The sequence below is a fragment of the Daldinia loculata genome, assembly GCF_022478755.1.
Source record: "Daldinia loculata strain CBS 113971 unplaced genomic scaffold F4817scaffold_100, whole genome shotgun sequence".
NCBI lineage: Eukaryota > Fungi > Ascomycota > Sordariomycetes > Xylariales > Hypoxylaceae > Daldinia > Daldinia loculata.
The window spans coordinates 15,963-33,623 of record NW_026054954.1 but is presented as its reverse complement, the minus strand read 5'-3'; the positions used below and the strand labels follow the sequence as shown (position 1 = coordinate 33,623).

Below are 17,661 nucleotides of genomic sequence, written 5' to 3'. Positions count from 1 at the left end.
TCATTCTACTGGAGCATGGTCATCATTAGGTACATACATACTAAGGGGCATCTTGCTCCTCGCCGTTCTCTTTGCGGCTTGAACATAAATGCATCTCGGTCTGGGGATCGTACATATTCTACACTCCTATGATGCGTGTCTAGAGCTAAACTCATAGTTCCCGCGGGTGAAGGGGAGTGGTGTTTCTCTAAAAGATACACAATTTACAATCAGTTTTTCCAATATCATCTTAACTTCACTCAGTCTAACTAGGTGCCTATTACATACCTAATCTAACCTAATCTACCTACCTAGTAGGTAGGTAGGCAGGTAGTTTAGTGTAGAACAGAGAGTTTAATATCTAGACAAATATGATGCCATGGCGAGCATTTGTCTTGATATCTAGGTACCTATCTAGATATCAAGACTCCGGTTATGATTCGTAAAACGGGCAAGTAGCTTACCCATATATGTTATCAAACTCATCATATAAACTTGAATGAGCTACGATCTATACGCTATCAATTTCCAGCTGTTGTCAAGCTAGCATTGCAATCACCCCCTTTGTCCTAAATAGTTACCTGAATCAATCAAGATACCAGCAATCCGATAATGAGTGTTTGTAATTAGTATGAGATACATGATAACTCATAATCCAAATCATATTTGCTACCTTTTATAAGCTAGATTTTCGCTATTTGTGATATTCCATATCACTTATTCCGCTTCTGAGACCAAACCCATATGTATGACAGGTGTCATGGTAGTTTCCATTAGGTAGGAGGTAGTCATAAGATTGCTAACATAGAGTATTCATTCAATTTATAAATCCCAGATTACCCCGTCACCTTCTATCCTTCCCTCTTCCGTAAAAGCGATCCCAATTCTACCATCGTGGTTGTTACTGAGAGGCCTCATCCCATTCGTTGGATTCGTCTATTTCAATACCTAGAGTCAAGTAGTTATCTCTGATACATAACTTGGATTTTGTATCCTAATTATTCGTGCCCTTCTAAGGCGTTTCAATTAGGTGTACTATTACATTGTACCATTAAATTTCTGGATACTTCCTGAACTGAATATGTCTCGATCTCGCCAACATCCCGCGACTAACCAGTAAGATCTAACCTTAGAGCATTTCTTTATGTAGGTTTTAGCTAACATAAATGTTAACCGGCCTTTGAAATGGTATAACGCGGACTATGACAAAACCATTGGTGATAGCGAGAACTTAGTCGTTCAAAAGGTTAAGGAGAGCAAGGGCAAACAGACCTACAAATTCCCACCACGTCCAGGTTATGGAACCAAGGGCAAGCCAAAGTCTCTCTGGGCTAACTACATAAAGATGGACATAGGAGACCTAGTACTTCATCGATACCATATCTCAGTTGACCAAGAACCCGGTGTGAGGAGGCATATCCAAATTGTCAAACTACTTCTTCAACTTCCTTGTATGAATGATTATAAACAAGGCATCATCACTGACTTCAGGTCGACTCTTCTATCACTAAAGAAACTCGAGAATATCGAAATTCCCCAAAAGATTGAATACCGTGCCGAGGATGAAGTTGAGCCACGCAAGGGCGCGAAGAAGTACAATGTCACACTTAATTACACCGAGACTCTCTCCATTTCTAACCTCCAGGGTTATGCTGATTCCACTGATATTTCGGCGATCGATAGTATTAAGAAAGAAATAGTGCAAGCATTGAATATTCTATTCAGTCACTATGCAGAGACTACTGATAGCCTTGTCACATTTGGGCTAGGGAGAGTTTTCCCGGTTAACGCTCCTCCTGAGGATAATTGCGACTTAGGCGGCGGTCTAGAGGCGATAAGGGGCCATTTCACAAGTGTTAGATGGATGACCTCTCGTTTCCTTCTCAACTTAAATGTCTGCCGCGCAGCCTTCTATGAGCCCTTGCTACTTAAGGACTTGATGCTCAAATATCGGGAGGACGTACAAGGCACAGAACTGAAGCTAGCATTCTTTTTAAGGGGGCTTAGAGTGCGGTTAAATCACCTTGATAGTTCAGAAAACGACGATGGAGCCATTTCCAGAATTAGGACAATCTGTGGCCTTGTTACAGAGGACGATGGAAAGGGTTTAAAACATCCCCCCGAAGGTCGTCGTTTTGGCGCTAAATCTAATGAAATCAAATTCTGGATGGACACAAAAGGAGGTTACATTAGTGTTTACGACTACTTCAAAGAAAGTAAGTACCCTAGAATTATCGTACCTAGTTTGCCTTGAGTTTATTAACATCGTCAGAATACAATATACGCGATGACTCACAATTGCCGGTCGTCAATGTCGGGACATCAGAGAACCCAAAATATCTCCCCCCTAATGTCTGCAATGTCCTGCCAGGTCAAGTGGCGAGAACTAAATTGACTTCCGAACAATCTCAGAAGATGATTGACTTTTGCACTGGTGGTCCCTCTAAAGACGCACTGAACATCCAGCAGATCGGATTGCCCTCAGTTGGACTGAGAGGTAGGAACGGAACCTTTGTAGGTCTTCTTTCCCCTGATAATGTAATAACTTTCTGCTAATAAATGATATAGGGCCACTTTAATATCAGCTTCCCAGAGGAAAATTCTTCGCCGAGCCTAATTACAGTTCCTGCTCGTATCTTAGATCCGCCGGTAGTTTGTTACCGCAATAAGAACCCTAGATTATACCAAACTAATACGGCCTGGAATCTCCGAGATCTGCAATTCAATAGAACCACCGGGATGAATAGATGGTCGTGTGTGATCATCATGAACCAGAATGCAACAAACTCATACGAGGGGAGTCGCGAGGAACTGGAGATATTGTTCCGAAACGAGCTCTCTAAAGTCGGAATACAATGCATAAAACCAGTAGATCTAGGCAATAACTACAAGGTTACCGTTAACAGTGTAAAAGACACGGAGGATATTTTCAAGACTGCCAGGAAATATCGTTTGAACTGGCTTTTTATCGTCTTACCAAGACGGATGCCAGCACTAATCTACAACTCTATCAAGAGGTTCGGCGATCTTCACTACGGCATTGCAACAATCTGTGTCGACGGTAATAAGCTTAGTACACAGGAAGATCCTGCTCAATACCTAGCCAACATTTCCATGAAACTCAACCTGAAGCTTGGTGGGGATAACCAGTACGTCAAATTCCATGGTTTGACCAAGCTCGACTTTACCGAGACTATGGTTGTAGGCATCGATGTCACTCACCCGTCCCCTTTATCCGGCAAGGATACTCCTAGCATCGCCGCAGTTGTTGCAAATATCGACAGCTGTCTTGGACAATGGCCGGCTGTGATCCGACGGCAAGCGGAGGCACGCCAAGAGATGGTGTCGGAGCTTGCGGATATGCTTCACTCAAGACTATTGCTATGGAAAAAGAGAAATATATCCTACCCAGAGAACATTCTGGTTTATCGCGATGGTGTATCTGAAGGCCAGTACGAGATGGTACTCAATCAGGAGCTGCCTCTTCTGCGTGAGGCCTGTACTCGCATTCCCATGTATCATGAAAAACTGCCGCGCCTCACAGTGATCATTGTTGGGAAGCGCCACCATACGCGGTTCTACGCACCTGGCACCGTACAACCCAACCCCTTGCCTGGAACTATTGTCGATCGGGGCGTGACGGAGGCCCGGTACTGGGATTTCTATCTTCAACCCCACGACGCGATAAAGGGGACTGCACGTCCGATACACTACTTTGTGCTACACGACGAGATATTCGGAACCTTTCGCAACCCAGTTAGCGAGCTAGAAGCCGTAACACATGGGCTATGCTATGCGTTCGGTCGTGCCACGAAGCCGGTTAGTGTTTGCACTCCTGCCTACTATGCTGATATAGCATGCGAGCGGGCTCGTTGCTACCTCGACCGTTTGTTCGATGATCCTGGTCAATGGACGACACAGAACGCCAAGAACTCTAAAGACGCTCAGAAACCTATCCAGGGAAAGATCCCTCCATGGCATGGGATAGACCTTCACTCTAATATTAGAGATACTATGTTTTACATCTGAGTTTATTCGGCCATGAACGCAGTCGCTCGTTCGGATTAGAACTTCAGGCGAATCTATGGGCTAGATAGAATTCGCAATGATCCCACATACGTCTGTAACAGGTACCTAGGTACTATCGTGGGCACTACATTAACCTGAATAGTGATTTGACTTTTGCGTTTCTACATATATAATAGATGGTTCTGGTTTAAGAATGGTTAGGTAGCTGGTCAATTGTGTGGCTCTCGAGGATAACAAATGTGTTGTATGAATGTTGCTATTGTAATAAGTAGTACTCAGTAGCATCATATTAACCATGAAAATACCCCTTAAATACCGCCCAAGTTCATCCAATTCCAAGACCTCAAGCCATTTCCACGATCGCTAGTGAACATACACACAATCCCTTAAGTTGAGCATGATTTTCCTGTTTACTTCTCTATCTAACCTATGCGGTTGGCGTAGGCGCATGGTAGGTAGACGACCACTGGGCCTGGTAAGTAGACGTGCTCAAGACCTGTCCGGCCGATGCCGACGTGACGACTGATTTCACGATCCACGTGTTCCAGCTCGTTACTTTCGTAACTCCCGTCATAGCACCGAGCTCAACCGATGGCGTATCGGGCCATGCACCAGACCATACAGTCGGGCCTGGAATCTGATAAGTCGTGGTACAGGGGGCAGTGGTCGTGGTCTTCGTCGAGCAGTAAACCTGAGAGGTTATTAGTTATAGTTAACTATAAGAAATGGCGGCAATGTAATAGATAGACATACATCGTAGATAATGCCGGGATCATCCCATTTGTAAGCTCCCGGAAAGCTGACACCTTCGGGTAGGCTGACATCACCGTCGCCCAAAACCTCTATCTGAATGCAGTTTGGATAGAACTGCGCCCCGCGGATAGGGTTCTTCTGGTAGCTGACCTCAGCCTCATGGAGACCAATCATCTCGGCCCTGATGAGGTAACTATAGGTCGGTTAGCAAATTCTTGTACATATCTCCGCCCAAAAGAGGTGCCCCTATCCGTCACTCACAAGCCAGCTTTGAGCCCCTTAGGGACTCGCACGTTCATCTTGCCTCCGTTTCCGGCTATATCAGCCGTGGTGGCCCACTTCCCCGGTGCCCTAGGACCCTCTCCCTCGGCGAATTTGCCCTCCTCCCAGATCTTGACGAAGGAGTTCTCGCTAGGTGGGTCCGGGCTGAGATATACCATCGCAGGGCCGTGATGTGAAGATGCGATGATGTCGTCTGTAGCCGTGCGGGCGTCATGGTGCCATTCCACTATAAACACAATTATTGTTAAGTACCTACCTAGTCTTTGCTTCATATAGCGGCGTTCTAGACCAGGAAAGCGTTACTGACTCGTGAGGTTGTCCCCGGGTGTCACTTGGATAGTATGCGGTACCTGGTGATCACCCAGCACATTGCATCGCAAGTCGATGCTGTCGAGGTCTTTGACAGGGCCATTGGCGAAGCCGTATGGTGGTGGTCCATTGTATGCCGGTGTACGGATCCCCGAGAAGGTACCGCTATCGACACCATTAACGTAGACGGACTAATCAATTAAAAATATCAGTATCGTGACGATAGTCATCTTCCCAATAAGGTAATATACTCAAAGACCAATAAAATATGACTGTTTTCTTCGATATTACTTACGTAGATATAGCAATGGGCCTGTGCAACGTCGAAGAACGTGGCCACCGCTGCCGCCACCGCGGCCAAGGAGCCCCGAAGCTTCATGATTTCAAACTCGATGCACTATTAGGACCCTGAGTACTAAAGTACAGTGACGACTTTTTCTTAGGAGCCTCGAAGGGAAAGGTGAACTAATAAATGACATTAATGCTTCTATATACGAGTGGTATTGCAGCACGACATACTTGTCTCGGCTTGAAAGTCCCGCACTGATCAATATCGCGCCTATATTAAATTCTGACGCGATTGGATAGAGCATGTAAACCGTTCGGGTTGTCTCTATATCGCAACTGAGGCTATATTTAGACGAACACTCGGCAGATCGTCACGACGGAACGTGCTGCCGAGTTGAGCCACACCAGCAGTAAAGCATTTACCCGGGAAGCACATGATTTAAGATTATCTCACTCTGGCCATGATGACCACTAGATCAGTAATATTTTTTTTCATACAGTTAACTACCTAAGGTACCTGTTATACGACATAGTAACGCTAAACAAATATCTAGGGTTAGATAATTAGAGTCATGCGTTGTCCCCCTATTAGTCGAAATATAATCGAGCATAGGCATGTACATGAAAAAGAAGGCATTTTGCTCTTTGGATTGATGTTTTTCTTCATTGGATAAAGCATAATTAGATATTTAAATAATTCATTCTCTGGATAATAAAGCTAGAGAAATATAAACTGCATACTTCATTCACAAGTTTCATTTTCCCTGATTACTATTTCTCATTAGTAAAGCCCCCATGGCCAAATTCTAGAAACCACTCACCTCTTCATATGGCTTAACCTCCACGATCAGCTTCCCAGTATTCCCACCAGTGAACAACTCGCCTATCGCAGTCTCCGCCACTTTAAGACCGCCCTTGACAATAGTCTCCTTGGTCTTGACCTTGCCCTCGACCATCCACTGCGCTAGTTGCTGTTGTGCCTCTTTGAACTCACTTATGTAGTCTATGACGATGAAGCCTTCCATACGGATACGCTGGACGGTCACCTGGAGGAGATTTCGAATGCCAGTTATATCTGGAAGACCTCCGGGTCCTTGGCCGAGCTTGTTGTAGCCGCTGATGCTGCCGCACATTATGAAACGCGAGTGCACCGCGGCTTGGTCAAGTGCCATTTCGAGAACTATGATGAGTTAGTATTCGTCTCCTCTTCAAACGAAAAGAGATGCTCTAGTGGGTATTATAAGTGATAGGTCGTGGGTAAGATCAGGGACTTATAGGCATATAAGGTGTCGAGAGGGGCTGACTCAAAGCTGATTCAGGAAATGCTTACTCTCGCCGCCCACGTTGTCAAAGTAGACATCGATAAACTTGGGCGTAGCTTTGATGAAGTCCTCGCGGAACGTCGGCGACTTGTAGTTGAGCGCGACGTCGAAGCCGAGTTCCTCTGTTAAGATCCTACACTTCTCATCCGAGCCGGCGATGCCGACCACTCGAGCACCCAAGATCTTAGCAATTTGACCGGCAACAGAACCTGTCGCGCCTGCAGCTCCCGAAACAACAACAGTGTCTCCTGGCTTGGGTTGGCCGATTTTTGTAATTCCAAAGTAGGCTGTTAACCCAGTTAAGCCTTTTTGTATATAATTTGTCAGTCGTTATATCTATGCGATCGGCGTTAGGGGGAGTCGACATACCAAGCCCTCCTAGCGCATCAGTGACCTTAGTGCCGGCTGGCAAGTTGAGTACCTCAAATTTTGCATCGTCTAGGATGATAACCTCGGTCCATCCCGCAAAACTGGAGACCAAATCGCCTGCTTTCGCCTTGGAGCTCTTGCTTGCGAGAACCCTGCCAACAATGCCTCCACGCATTATCTCCCCAATGGCAACAGGTGGCGTATAAGACCGGAAGTCTATAGGATGCAAAGCCAATGGCTACTGTCAGCTTGGGTAGAAACATAACGTGTTGGTTATACTTAAAAAGACAGCGAGTGCTAGGGGTGGCTTGATGTGAAAAATGGGTGACTGACCATGCAGCATGGAGCGCATAGCGGGATCCAGAGACAAGTAGAGAGTTTCTACGAGGGCCTGGCCATCCTCGAGCTGGTCCGCGGTAGGTGCATCGGTCTCTACATACTTGAAAGTTCGTCCCGGGATGATATCGCCCTCAGGTCGTTCGGCAAGGTGGAAGGAGTGGTTCTTGCGCGCCATTCTGAATGATTAAGGGATGAAAAATTTATAGTGAAAGAAAGGTAGGAGTGATGCTGGGTTTGGCGAGTATAATTCAATGAGATGTGCGATCCCCTAATATTGGTTGATGGATGGGATGCTGGTATGATTATATAGTGGAAGGTACCAGAATAACTGGCGCACCTGTGCTAACAATTGTGGTGCCAACGTATGTTAGATCGAAACTACAAGGTAGGTATTACAACACCGGATTTTAAGGAGTAAGGGGGTATAATTCCACATTGAGTGTGAGACCAGGCACGTATTATGAATAATAAAAGATTGCATTTTCCGTTTAATTATTTAGGATATTAGTTCATGACGTCTTTGAATGCTACACTAACCTTCCTTTTTCTTAATTCATAATTGAGTTTTAACTCCGAGGGCATTACATACTTACGGGACATGAGAGAAACAAATCTGGAAGGTTATTAGTAACCTTAATGATATAAATGCTCTCAGATTTAAGATACTTATCTAACCTAAGGTAATATAAGGTGGTTTGCTAGTAGCGTGTATCTAAGGCTTAATACCGCAAGGAACCTCAAGATAAAAATGGTTAATATTTCATCATTAGTGACTTGAAAAGGCAGATAGAGTAGCCTTTTACACGTCATGTTCTAGTCCCAAATGCGTCCCTTGCCAAATAAATACTTACGGTCGTATTTTGTCGTATCACACCTCGCTTGTGCCGCTTAGATAGGCGATACCCCTGTCATACATGTTAGTCAACCGGTACAACTATCAGTCCGTCGGGCATTTACAATCATAGGACAACTAAAAGTTATGTGCTATCACCTTCATGCGAAAAACTAAAAATGTTAGGTATTTGTAAGCACCTATCCTTCTATTAAAATTTATATACTACTAATAGGTATGCCCCGCGTAACATTTATATGGATAAATATCTTCCCCTTTTTGTGATATCTACTATATTTCATGGTGTGTTTGGAGAAGTAGTCCTCGAAGTATAGCTGTTTGGTTCATTAGCAGAGGTCACTGTGTTGTCGTACAAAGTACACGTGATCATACGTGAAGAGCATTATAACAAGCCTGAACCATTATATTCTCTTGTCAATTCGCAAGAATATTACATTGTTTGCTATGTACAAAGAGCCAGACGGAGCGATCCATTCATGGTTCAGAGTCCCATACACGATCCTCATAAACTGGTACGCTTCGTCCATCCGCAAGCTATCAGGAATTGCAATTACCTACCTTAGGTACCTATATATAAAAATACAGTAAGGGGTATCGTAGCCATACATTGTTTCTCTGCTCGTTCATCCTAGTGATTACTTTTTCCAGCACCTAGAACTCGTAAATTGTTGGTACTGTTTAATCTCTTGGAGACTGAACCAAACCTGACTAAAAGTGACAAGCTGAACCGCCCCTTGTGCCATCAAAAAACGCCGACGTATTGAGAATTTGGGTTATCGAGTATTGCAATGATGAGGCTTGGCAATAACTAGACCAAGAAACCTTTCGTTAGTGCATTCATCGATGCACTCCCAATTGAGAGTTGCTATAGGTGGCTCGATAAAAGATCTTGGAACCCGTTCATGCCAACTTCTGAAGACACAACTTCGGGAAGTTACTGGACCAAGAAACAAATATGGAATCACCCGCTACTCTTAGAATGGAGTGCCCCCAATGCAGAATGAAACTTGTTGGGTTCCTGCAAGATATGGCGGAAGGGGAAAAGGTGATATCATGTAGCATACATCTACAGTCAATATTACACATTACAAATGTGCCGGAATGCTCTCCACTTCGCTTGCGTTTGTATCGCTGCTCAGTTCTTCCTCAACATCCAAGCCTTGCTCGTTATCACTGGGTTCGTTCATTTTCGTGGCAACCTTGCGCTTGCTGGAAATTGGAGTTCGAGAAGTTGTGGCTTTGCTGGATAAGCTATGACGCTTCTGGCTTTTAAAAGCTCTCCGTGACCTAATATTGGCGATAGGAGACTCAATCGAAGATTCGCGATGGAAGTTTTCGTCTTCTTCCACATTGTTTCCTAGGTTATTGCTGTCATCAGAGGTATGTTCCGTTCTAACTTGCTCTGGGAGCTCTTCGTCCTCCGATTGGTCACTAGAAGCACTCTCATCGTCACTCTCGCCTCTACTTTGAACGCTGCCTTTGCTCTTCTCGTTCTCAGCCTTATCCTTATTCTCTCCAATCTGCTGATCTTCCTCGTTGCTTTCTGCATCTTCCTCCTGGCTGTCTTCATCTGCGCCATTTTCCTTATTATCGTTCGCGATCTCCTTGTCGTTATCGTCGTCGTTGTCGTCCTCATTGTCGTCCTCATCATCATCCTCATCGTCGGTCTTAACAACGGTGGCTGGAGTCTTTGGTCCGCGCTGAGTCTTACTTAAGATCTTGTTGACCTTGCGCTCGATTTCACTATATTCCGCATTTTGATCATAGTCCTCGCCACTTGGGAAATCGAGCTCTTTGGTCTCATGATACTTCACACTGAGCTGTTTGATAATCTCAGGGACAGTCATGATACCATGGTCGGGGACGGAATGCTTCAAGCGGTACCAGACTAAGATGATTGTAGGACGCTGCCAACGACCACCCAGCTGCTTTCTAACCTTCGCCCACGGAATACGACCGTCTGCGTTGACACCGAAGGTTCGAATAGCTTTGACAATGCTATATCGGTCTCGGCTTGATGTTGTTTCTGCCTCGTCCCGAGCATTCTGAATGATCTGACCGATTGGAAGATTCTCACCGCCGTCTATGCTACCAACACCATCTTGCACTTGCTTCTGCATAAGCTTCCACTTCTGAATACACTGGAGTCGGCTACGTGTTCGCTCCATCAACTCGCTGACTCTTTGCCAATCAATCAGATCCTCATCGGACTCATTTGATACAATATGTCCTTCTTGGCGACGATCCCGAATTACTTTGACGGCGTCGGATATTATTGACCGGAGTTTTTCTTCTTCGTCATAAGTCCATGGGTCAACGCGCCGAGTCTCGCCACATACGACGTAATTTCGTATGCGATCCCGTACGTCTTCGGGATGACGATTGATGAGCTTTCCAATTACGGCATACTTGGATCCATGTATCTCCCACATCTTCTTTAATTCGTCGTGCTGCTCCGGAGTCCATGCACCACGAGCAACAAAGTTGTGGAACTTTCGACGGCACTGATTTATCACTTTCTGACGACGACGGTTTGGGCAAGTAGCCACAATGCGAGCCCAAAATTCTTGGGATTTGACTTCTCGGGGGTTGCCCTGAATAAGATCATTCACTTCGGATTGAGTCAAGTTGTGGTCATCTCTCCAACGTTCAACGGCCTGAGTAATGTTACGAAGCTCGAAGTCACTAAATTGGCCAGTAACCAATTCATGAGGTTGCGTCTCCTTCGGGGGTGCTCGACGTTTGGATGGGGTTTTCCTTGGTGTGGGAGTATTAACGCCATTTCCTTGGAGCATAGCCGAGATTTTGGCTTGTTTCTTTTCTGTGGCGGAAGAGGAAGAAGCCTGTTTAGGTAAACTGTTGGCATCGCCCTCTGCCTCACGTTCGAAAAATGTCGGCTTGGCAACACGCTTTCGTGCCGAGCTTTGCTTAGGCCGAAGACCGATACTGCTACTGTTATGGATATCTTCAAAATCCGGTGGATACTCATCATTAGTGGTATCGGCGTTAGGCATAGTCTGGGAGACTAAATTTCTATCGCTAATACTCTTTTGTTCTCCCCTGCCATCGCTCCCCTTATCAGATTCTGGCTCTTCACCATCGCTATCTCGATTAGTAACATGATTCTGGTTATCATCGGACGAACTATCCTCGGATGACCCTATCTCCATCTCGTTGGATTCTGTGCTAGGGTGTATAACCTGTCCGAGGTTTGGACCGTCACCATTCGCGTTCAAATCGGAGACCGAAGAATCGTGTGATATGGATTCTTGCCTAAGGTTGTCCGGCGACACTCTTGGGGCGCTGGTGTCCATGGAGTCATCCTCAATGACTTCCAGAGCCTTTCTGTTCTTCCTGCGACCGGCATAGAGACTCTCAGCAAGACCACTGAATGAAGTTGCCGAATTCACTCCAAGGTTTCCACTGCTGTCGCGCTTTTGTCTCTTTCTGTCCTTACTAGCCGAGCCCAGTATCTTGCGTTTCTTTGACAACAAGGCCCTTGATGGTGTAGACTCTGTAGTCGTACTATTGGTAGTATGCAAGCCAATGATGGGACCTTGTTGAGTCTCTTGGACTTCATCGGCTTCTAAGGATTGAATGGGATCGTTAGGCATTTCAAGGTTGCCTAAATCAGGAGATGCTTGCAATCGTGGTTTCTTTCGGCGCATTTCATTCCTCTTCTTACGCTTTCGGCGTGCACTGAGAGAACCTTCCTCGGCGCCTGGTGAGGAACTATTAACGCTTGTTTCGTTATCCACTGCATTATCGGAATCGAGGAAGCGGGGTTGTGATATTAGGCTGGGTCGATTTCCACCTCTTCGTTTCTTGGGCTTGCTTGATCCAGGAACTGGTGTTGAAATCTGCTGTTTATAATCTGGAGATTCAGGTATTTCGACTTCGGCGCCCTGCTTCGGCAACATCGTAGCCGGCTGTTGTGGGAGAGGTGAGCTAGACATTTCGATGTCTAATTGATTATACTGTTGATGAGTCGGACTAGGAGGCAGACGAGTTGCGGATGGGGGCACTTGACTCGAGAAGACAATATCAGAGGACTGAGGAGTATATGGTGGATGAGAAGGATGGGGTGGTGATAAATCCGGAGCGCCTCCTACACCGTCAAATTCAGTTTTCACTTCAGTGCTCAGTTGATTTCCCATGGTCTAGTGCATTTTCCCGTAAGTTGAAAGTTACGAATAGTGCCAAGTGGAGGAAATGAATAGTTGACACGGTATAAGAGGGGCAAGCTCTCTGGTGACCTTTTAATGCCGTAGAAAAGAGGTCAAAGTAGTATAGGATGTAGAGTCTCGATAGATGTGCAAAGCGTCCGAGCGCTACGCAATTGTCCTAAGTAGAATAGGACTTCATTGCAAGAAACAAAGTGCAGACTTCACAAACACCAAGGGGGATAGACAATTCCCTTCTAGGTAGTCGGCGATCGAGGTGAAGGAAGGCAGACGTAAAGAAAGCCGATGTGAATTAATTGGGGGTACGCGTTAAAGTTGGTGATGTGTGACATTCCGTCGCGTCTAGCTGAAAAAAAAAAAAAAGTAAAGGTGGGCTACCTACAATTAAGTATTTACAGGGGTCCTTTGTGGCATACATGTACATATGTGCCTTCCTCCGTGCGGGGTCTACCTAGTCCGGTGTACTTGCACAATCGCAACTGCTCTGTAGGAAATTTGTGACGGCGTAACTGCATGCTTGATGTCCCTAATTGTGCAAGATTCATATTAAAATGCGGCTTCCTTGGCTTAGAATTTCCTCGCTCTTACTAACATTGCCGGAATCCCTTTCACAATAGACTATAAAGTGCTTATGTACCTGATTCGACTATGTGATGTGCTACCAGAGCTGCATGTCTTACTCCACTTTCGTGCAGTTCTTTATACGTTTTGATACATAAGATTACCTCGGTTAAGTAGGTATTCAGCCTTGTAGACTACATAGGTATAAGCAAGTGTTTGAGTACTCTACTGACAGGAGTTGGAAACCACTATTAGAGTCGATTACAAACAAGAACAGAATATATATAAACTACCACCTACAGACATTATACTACATAAACAGCGTAACCCCATCTCCTACACCACCCCCTACTACCCGAACCCTTGCCCCAATCTCTAAAGGATTACCTTCGAACACAACAAACTCCCTTGCATCATCATTTTCCTTTAGTCCCAACAGCTCATACACATTATCCGAGACCAAATCCAGGGCATCTTTCTCACTGAGCTTACCCTGGCCGTTTTTATATGCGATCCCGGCGAGTAAGCCTACGTCGCGCACTAACCAGTCTTCATTAATACCAATGGCTACACGAACTCCGGCCTCAACAAGCCTGTCTACCGCGGTACCGTTTGTTAGAGGCGCCCCGGTCAGCGCCCGCCGCTGGTCCCACGAGTTACGGTATGAGAGCAGAGGGTTGAGCACGACACCCACCTTCGCTGCTGCCAATTCGTCCGCTAGCAGGAAAGACTCGGCGCCGCCGATGATGATAAGAGAGATGTTACCACTACCTCGGGAAGAAGCAATAACATTATCAACAGACTCCTTCACCCTTAAAATAGTGGCGATGACATCAGCGCTGTGAACCGTGATAGCCAATGGCAGAGAGCCATCGATCACTTTACTTAAAAATGCAGCTTCGGTGTAGGGGTCTGCGGTGGTAGTATTGGAAGTAGAAGCCTCGATCAGCTTGTGGCGTAATGTATTGACGGCGTTCGAGATCGAAGTGCTACCACGCTTCGCGCTCAGATCCAACGTATAGTGTACCGCTGCATCGTCGGCGAATATGGCACCATCGTCAAGGGCATGCTTCGCAGCAGTACGGAATCCCACGCTAGTGCCTTGGTGAGTCGCTTGTCCCGAGTATTTAGGTGCCGAGATGGCCCTGGTTACACCATATTTATACGCGTAATGTAATTTCTTTGTCTCAAGTGCCAACCCGTCGATACCTCGACTAAATATTTCCGGACTACCTCCATTTTCGGTATCCTGTTCGGCGTCAATACCATTGAGTCCGAGAAGAGAGCCGAATACCGTGAACGGTTTGGTTAGATGGCCATTTTCGAGATGGATGATTTTGACTCCTGATTTGGAAGCCATCTCAAGCTCAGTTTCGCAGGTTCCTACACAAGCAATTTTACCACGCGAAATCACGACAGTAAAATCCCCATCGTGGGAATTATGTTGCTGGGATGGTAAAAATGATTTGGAAATCCCCGTAAAGACTACGTCGCCCACAAGAACTGTTTCTTCAGTAATAGGAGTCTCCGGCGTAAAATTACGCGGGGCAGTAAACGGCTTCTTCAACTCGACAGGATCCTCAAACTGTGCTGTCCCGTCTATCCAGACTTGGACCGGCGCGGCCCCAACGCTCAATGGGTCGCTATCCCATACAACAACATCGGCATCAAATCCAGGCTTAACCTTACCTATTCGCTGTCCAAGGCCAAGTCGCTCAGCGGGGGCTGTTGTGACTGAAGCTAAGGCAGCATGGTAAGGCAATCCATATCCGAATGCCTTTGCGGCTTCAAAGACAACATGCTGGGCATTTAGAACTGGATTGTCGCTCACGTAAATAGGGGTCAGTCCATTGTCGTACAGCACCTTGCCAGCATATTCAGATCCAATATAGGCTTCGGCCTTATACCACATGTTATCGGCAAACAGGGCCGATGCAGGTGGGGTATCACCATATGCTCGTTTGAGGATTTCAGGAACGAGGAACGTCTGGTGAGCATGGTGAAACGCTCGGATCGGAAACTTGAACTCATTGGTGTGGTCCACGAATGCTTCCAGATCTGGGACCGTGTAGCAATGGGTATTAACATGAACGTGTCCACGTAGTACCGCAGCTAGTGTCTCCCACTCCAAGTCTTGAGGCAGATAACTATCCATCTGTTCAACACCGATGGACTCGGCTAAGGTGCACCAGTCATTTTGAGCTTGGACTTGCTTTGCAGCCTGCTCGAAAGCATGTCTGAATTCCCAAGACTCGCCAAGTCGGCTAGTAGGTCCATGCTCACCAACTTTACCATAGGTTCGCTTAGAATTCTCTCCACAAGCCATCTTGATGTATCTCCAAGAACGATCCGGATCGGCCAATAAGTCGTTTATCGAAGTTTCATTGCGACCGTCAGGTATACCAACAGCATGTTTAATAACGAAGGCTTCGCCGCCGATGTTGTTACTAGAACCCGGTAACACTAAACTTGTCGTTACTCCTCCAGACTTTATAACCTGAATCTGGTGATCGAATACATTTATACCATCAATAGAACGGACGTATGGGGTTATATTAGAACCCATCTCGTTTGTATCATCATTCCCAGCTAACTCCGGTAGACTATCGACGCCGGCATGGCTGTGCATGTCGATGATACCACTCGTGAGTTGACGACCTTTGGCATCCCATATCAAGGTATCCGATGGGAGTGAGCTAGCATCAATATCCTTCCGGACTTCCTTGATGAGCCCGTATTCCAATAGAACGTCGGCGTTTATCCACGAAAAGCCCTTGCCAGCGCGTGCATCCTCGTCGCTAGTCCCCTCGGTGGGCTCGCCAACCCAAATAGTGGCGTTCTTGATAAGAGTGGGCTTGTGCCCATCAACATAACGCGCATTCCGCTCCCGACCTAGGCCAATGGGATCTTGCGGCTTAGAGCGTAGCTTGGCACAAGTCCGTAAGTCCTCGCTCAACTTCTCAATTGATAGTTGAGATACCGAGCGGCCCTTTAGGCGAGTATCCATTTGCCACCATTGTGCGTAGACGATAAATGCGAGGCATGTCAGAGCGAAGAACTTAATAGCCCGAGAACGCCGTACAGACCAGCGCCTGCGCCAATCCGGTGCAGCTACGGCACTGTAAGGAGGGAGCTCGCCCTTCCCGTACTCCATTTCTTCCGATGTGGTTTACGATGTACGGATGAAAAGGGAGGAGGAGGAAGAACAAGAAGAAGAGAAGGAGAGTTTAAGGGAGGCTGGTGTTGATCGTTGGAGAACGTCCAATAACCCCACGATCTTGGACGAGACCTAGCCAATTAGAGAAGGTTTCAGTACGACTTACAAGGGGTGGTTAAGCTCGCGACACCCCACAAAGATAACGACACCACTACCGGTAAATTAGTTACGACTTAGATGCTCCTATTTAGCATGTATAATAACAATCCATAGCTGAGTCTCTGGGTTCATATATACGTTGGTTTTATAGTGTTAGTTATATATAAGTCATAAGATGGAAGTTTACAACTATAAATCCAACCTAATCAACGGATGCTCGTATTTAAATGGAAGTCAAATAGAGCTCCTACAAAGGTAAATTTAGAAAATAAAGTCAACACTAATATGGGCATCCCGATACCAGCTTGAACATATTACCTACATGAGTTTTGTACACATATTGGTAGAACATCCCCAAGCTGGGTCACAATCACGAAAGTGATTAATTTCCTATGAAGTTGCCCCCTAAGAGACATTTACGGCAACATAATACAATTACGAACCGAATGCGAAGGGCACGCATTATTAAATGGCAATTTAGGAGAGCTTGCTTCAGAAGAGTCACTCGAGAAGCAGTGAATAAAGACAGTAGAGCAGCATGGCAATAACTCAATAAACATGAATTACATACCTAATGATTAATGCGAGCATCCATTTTTTTGTGCCTGCCAGTAGAAAAAGGCAAAAGCATTACCTTCATCCTATCAACCTTTAGAGGTATGGCATCCTTGGCAATTAGTTACATGAAGTTCCTGGTTTTTTTTGGGTTTTTTTTTTGGCAATAAAGCAATCGATATCCTCCCTTTTCACCCTCTCCCTTGGTCAGTCGACCATCGCCTCAGGAGGATTACTCTACTCCTAGGCCGGGTTCCCATTATCCTCACCCGACCACCTTACTCTCGACTCTCCTCCTCATCGTGCTCGTCTTCATCGGCCGTGGCAAGGTTGGGGGTAGCAACGGTCGGCTTCTTCAGCGCCTGGAACGCGCGGCGCAGCGAGCCGGAGAAACTGCTCGCGGTTCTGAGCGTTGCGGAGTGCGTCGAGTCGGACATCTGCGAACTTGTCTTTCGCACTTGCTTCTCAACCTTCTGGCTGGCTTTAGCCTTGGCCTTCTCGTCCCTCTTCTGGGCGCGCTCC

At 46.1% G+C, this 17,661-nt stretch overlaps 5 protein-coding genes across 5 annotated transcripts; 1 reads left to right on the top strand and 4 right to left on the bottom strand.

Annotated features, from left to right (window-relative positions):
* Nucleotides 1-1,060: 1,060 nt before the first annotated feature.
* F4817DRAFT_362532 (Piwi-domain-containing protein) lies at nucleotides 1,061-4,008 on the top strand (the record flags this gene model as incomplete). Its single annotated transcript, XM_049306536.1, has 4 exons — nucleotides 1,061-1,095; nucleotides 1,204-2,195; nucleotides 2,252-2,493; nucleotides 2,548-4,008. The coding sequence occupies 4 exons, from the start codon at nucleotides 1,061-1,063 to the stop codon at nucleotides 4,006-4,008; spliced, it is 2,730 nt and encodes a 909-aa protein (XP_049153820.1).
* A 254-nt stretch (nucleotides 4,009-4,262) lies between these two features.
* On the bottom strand, nucleotides 4,263-5,928 carry F4817DRAFT_17771 (uncharacterized protein). The gene is made up of 6 exons (XM_049298299.1): nucleotides 5,872-5,928; nucleotides 5,648-5,817; nucleotides 5,351-5,543; nucleotides 5,023-5,269; nucleotides 4,762-4,954; nucleotides 4,263-4,699 (listed from the first exon to the last, which is right to left on the bottom strand). The coding sequence occupies exons 2-6, from the start codon at nucleotides 5,729-5,731 to the stop codon at nucleotides 4,436-4,438; spliced, it is 981 nt and encodes a 326-aa protein (XP_049153819.1). The 5' UTR covers nucleotides 5,732-5,817; nucleotides 5,872-5,928; the 3' UTR covers nucleotides 4,263-4,435.
* A 188-nt stretch (nucleotides 5,929-6,116) lies between these two features.
* F4817DRAFT_353871 (NAD(P)-binding protein) lies at nucleotides 6,117-8,351 on the bottom strand. The gene is made up of 4 exons (XM_049305440.1): nucleotides 7,665-8,351; nucleotides 7,332-7,547; nucleotides 6,971-7,267; nucleotides 6,117-6,820 (listed from the first exon to the last, which is right to left on the bottom strand). The coding sequence occupies exons 1-4, from the start codon at nucleotides 7,843-7,845 to the stop codon at nucleotides 6,447-6,449; spliced, it is 1,068 nt and encodes a 355-aa protein (XP_049153818.1). The 5' UTR covers nucleotides 7,846-8,351; the 3' UTR covers nucleotides 6,117-6,446.
* Nucleotides 8,352-9,608: 1,257 nt separating this feature from the next.
* F4817DRAFT_321149 (uncharacterized protein) lies at nucleotides 9,609-12,680 on the bottom strand (the record flags this gene model as incomplete). Its single annotated transcript, XM_049301258.1, has 1 exon — nucleotides 9,609-12,680. The coding sequence occupies one exon, from the start codon at nucleotides 12,678-12,680 to the stop codon at nucleotides 9,609-9,611; it is 3,072 nt and encodes a 1,023-aa protein (XP_049153817.1).
* Nucleotides 12,681-13,529: 849 nt separating this feature from the next.
* On the bottom strand, nucleotides 13,530-16,500 carry F4817DRAFT_353865 (uncharacterized protein). The gene has a single exon (XM_049305439.1). The coding sequence runs from the start codon at nucleotides 16,420-16,422 to the stop codon at nucleotides 13,579-13,581; it is 2,844 nt and encodes a 947-aa protein (XP_049153816.1). The 5' UTR covers nucleotides 16,423-16,500; the 3' UTR covers nucleotides 13,530-13,578.
* Between the last annotated feature and the right edge of the window lie 1,161 nt (nucleotides 16,501-17,661).